The sequence below is a fragment of the Clarias gariepinus genome, chromosome 27 (genome assembly GCF_024256425.1).
Source record: "Clarias gariepinus isolate MV-2021 ecotype Netherlands chromosome 27, CGAR_prim_01v2, whole genome shotgun sequence".
NCBI lineage: Eukaryota > Metazoa > Chordata > Actinopteri > Siluriformes > Clariidae > Clarias > Clarias gariepinus.
The window spans coordinates 23,687,525-23,691,534 of NC_071126.1; the positions used below are offsets into that span (position 1 = coordinate 23,687,525).

A 4,010-nucleotide genomic window follows, 5' to 3' on the forward strand; every position below is an offset into this window, starting at 1 on the left:
AGATAACATCTGCACATTAACGGGAAATTTTGTTTTTGGTGTCACCTCAGAAACATCACACAAAAATCCCTGGAGAACATAAAAAACATGGAGTTGCAAAATTCTGTCTGAAGCCAAGTGCATTATGATCTGCTTTCTGTTAGTTACCAATCAAGTGTCTGACAAATAAATCTCCACCCACCAAAAACTGTATAAATACTCTTGGTGAACTGCACAATTTAGAGAAGTGAGATCTGCTTTAAAAAGTATTATTATTTCTTGAGTAGAACACACGGAACCATCTAAATTGAAAATGGATGCATTTTTAGGCAGTTGGAAAATGGTTGATAGTGTCAATTTCGATAAATATTTGGATGCACTAGGTGAGTTTTTATTATTATTATTATTTGGCTTGGCAGTCCCTTGCCATGAAAAAAGAGAGAAATTTTGTTTATAATGTGAAGAATTTTTTAAGTATATATTTTCACAGGTCTTCCCGATGTAATGAAAAGATATGGAATTAACGTGAAAGTACTGTACGCATTCTCACAAGATGAAGAATATATAAACATAAAAGTTAAAATGTATGAGGACACCAACAGAACCTTCACTGTCTCATTCAAACTGGGACAGGAATTCGACGAAACTACCATAGACTTCAGAGCCTGCAGGGTAAGTATACTAAACATATGAGTTCGCTGACAAGAGCACATTTCTAATGCATTATATTTATAGTACAATTTGTAGTGTTTGATCTTTCATACAAACCACACTGGTGAGGTGGTAGGTGTTTCACAGGAGGATCTTTAAATGTAACTTCTGATTAAAAATTAGCTTGAATGAGTTTATCTTTTATTCTTAACCAGAACTGATTTAAAATTAAATAACAGAAGTCAAACTGTTTTAGACTGTTTTTAACCTGGAAGGAGGCAAACTTATAGAGGTGCAGAAGTGGGAAGGTAACGAGGGGACGACGACCTACGAGATCCAGGATGGGAAAATGATTATGGTAAAAATGTTTGAAAATTCATAACTTTTTTGTTTGTAAATTTAATTTGTTTATTTTCAAGAATGAATAACCAAATTTTTATTGTATTTTATAGACTTTATTTCTTGGCGATGTCGTATCTGTTCGTACTTTCGAGAAGGCCTAAATACCTGCCAAAAGGAGATTGTACTCATCCATGCGCCCAAGCCTAGCTGAATAAAAAAAGAATTTTATGAATTATACATTTATTTTACAATTTATAAAAAGCCGTAAAAAACGAAATTTAATAAAGTAAATTAATTTTAAAAATAAATAAATAATATGCCTATACAGTCTGTTTTACACTGATTTACAATGACACAACACACAAGAAAACATTATACAAATGTCTGTAAAAATATTTAAATTTGTTGATTAAATAAGGTTAATCTTCAAGCTGTGTTGTGGTGTCAGGGTTTTTCTGTTCCAATGACCCTCAAAATTATTTCAATAAAAATGTTTAATTAAGGCCACCCATTATGAACAAATCCTTAGTAAAATGTAAGTAAAAGAGTCATTGTGTTTACAATGTTTCTTGTCCATGTAGAGAAAGTTAGACATGCACATTAATTAAAATCACAGATAGTTTTAGTTTTGCATTTAAAATGGAACACAACAGTTTTTGCTATCTGAACTTTCCAAACCACCCCGTTAAGGAGTTATGAAAATTCTGTACAAACTCAATTTAGGCAGTGTCTCAAAGAAAGTAAACTTATTAACATCTGTTTTGTCTTTTTATCTACAGTAAAATAACATTTATTACAACCTAACTCTATCAAATCAACTTATTCATGTTACAAAGCGAATTGGAAAAGCATTTTGGAAAAACAGATGTATAATTGTCATGTAATCTTTACAATTCCAGCTTGGCAGCATTTCTTGTACCACAATTTAAAAAGACATTATTTAAATGTTTATTCAAATTAAAATTCAAACACAACCAGCCATACAAAGTACAACATTTAGCAAAATGTTTTTAGGTCTGCCTTGCCCTCAAACAAAGTACAAATAAAATATTTTACATTTGAATAAAACTAAAATTAATATGAGCTCAAATTTATACTCACAAACGTATTAAAATATAAACATTTAATACATACAATGTATGGAAACTTTAAAAAAATAATATTTAAAAGAAAAACATGAAATGTAGAAAGATAGAGGGGAATGCTTAAATGACAACTGCCAGCAGCAGAAGTTATAATTATAAAGTGATATATATTTTGTTGTATGCATAAATAGATATAAAAATTAGTAGGTTATTCAATATTATATATTCATCCATAAAAACAAACAAGGAAACAAAATAGACCTGTATTATTATTATTATTATTAGAAATGTAAATTTAAATTTTTTTTTGTCACAGTCATACACAGTACGATATGCAGTGAAATGCTTATATGACTGCCAGTGACCTTAAAAAAATAGTAAAAGCTTATACATAAGAAATAATATAAATGAAAGAAATACTTAAAAAAATAAAATTAACTAGTAAAATATGCTGTACAAAGTAAAATATACTGTAATAAGAGAAATACGTTAGAAAAATAAGATTAACTAGTGCAATGTACTGTACAAAGTACAAAAGTAAAATATACTGCACAAATAAGAACAAAATATCTAAAAAAAAAAAAAGAAGAAGAAGCAAAATATCAATATATCAAATATAGAAATATAGAAAATAAAATAGAAATAGGAATTTGTCAAAAACAAATTTAGAACCTTTAAATGGCTATGGAGTGCAAGTAATCATAAAAAGTGACTTTGTAAAGTGTCTTATTTAAAGTGATTTGTGCAGTGGAGTTACAAAAAGATGGTAAATAGTCCTGTGTTGTGTTGTGGTTGAGAGACCGTATCGCCTGCTGGAAGAAGCTCCTCCTCAGTCTCTGTGTGGCCTTCAGGGAGCGGAATCGCTTCTCAGACTGCAACAGAGAGAACAGTCCATTGTTGGGATGGCTGAGGTCCTTCACTATCTTCCTAGCTTTACATTTACATTTACATTTAGGCATTTGGCAGACGCTCTTATCCAGAGCGACTTACATTTTTATCTCATTATACATCTGAGCAGTTGAGGGTTAAGGGCCTTGCTCAAGGGCCCAACAGTGGCAACTTGGTGGTTGTGGGGTTTGAACCTGAGATCTTCCGAACCGTAGTCCAATGCCTTAACCACTGAGCTACCCCTGGCCTGGGAGCTTTGGTCCAGCACCGCTTGCTGTAGATTGAGTGCAGGTCAGGGAGCTCGGTACGGCACTCTGTAGAGCTCGTCTGTCCTGCATGGTGCTGTTTCCAAACCAGGTAGTGATGTTTCCCGTCAGGATGCTTTCTATGATGCAGGAGTAGAAATTCCTGAGCACCTTGAAGGGCAGTCTGAAGTCTGTCAAGTGTCTTAGGTGGTAGAGACGCTTCCGGACCTTTTTTACCACGGTGATGATGTGACAGGACCATGACAGGTCCTGCGTGATGTGAACACCGAGGTATCGAAAGCTGTCCACTCTATCCACTGGGCTCCTGTTGATGACTGGGGTCTGGTAGTTCCTCTCCTGCTTTGTACAAAAGTCCACTATCAGCTCCTTTGTCTTGCTGACATTCAAGAGATCAGGAGATTGTTCCTCTGGCACCATTTCTCCAGATTTCCAATCTCCTCTAGATAGGCCGTTTCATCGTTGTTCGTGATCAGGCCCACCACAACAGTGTCGTCAGCAAACTTGATGACGGTGGTGGAGTTGGTAGTGGCCATGCAGTCATAGGTGTACAGAGAGTACAGCAGGGGGCTCAGAACACAACCCTGGGGGGCTCTAGTGCTGAGAGTGAGGGAGGCTGAGACATGTCCGCCCATCCTTACTGCCTGTGGTCTGCCAGTCAGAAAATTGGAGATCAACTGACACATTAATGAACTGAGTCCCAGGTGCTCCAGCTTGGTGGTAATTGTGGAGGGAATTATGGTATTAAATACAGAGCTGACCAGGCGTTTAAAGCACTTCATCACTACTGAGGTGAGGGCTA

At 35.1% G+C, this 4,010-nt stretch overlaps 1 protein-coding gene across 1 annotated transcript; it reads left to right on the forward strand.

The window, feature by feature from the left end:
- Positions 1-239: 239 nt before the first annotated feature.
- Positions 240-1,356, forward strand: LOC128514806 (fatty acid-binding protein, brain-like). Its single transcript, XM_053488689.1, has 4 exons — positions 240-362; positions 470-651; positions 887-988; positions 1,083-1,356. The coding sequence occupies exons 1-4, from the start codon at positions 293-295 to the stop codon at positions 1,131-1,133; spliced, it is 405 nt and encodes a 134-aa protein (XP_053344664.1). The 5' UTR covers positions 240-292; the 3' UTR covers positions 1,134-1,356.
- Positions 1,357-4,010: the final 2,654 nt, after the last annotated feature.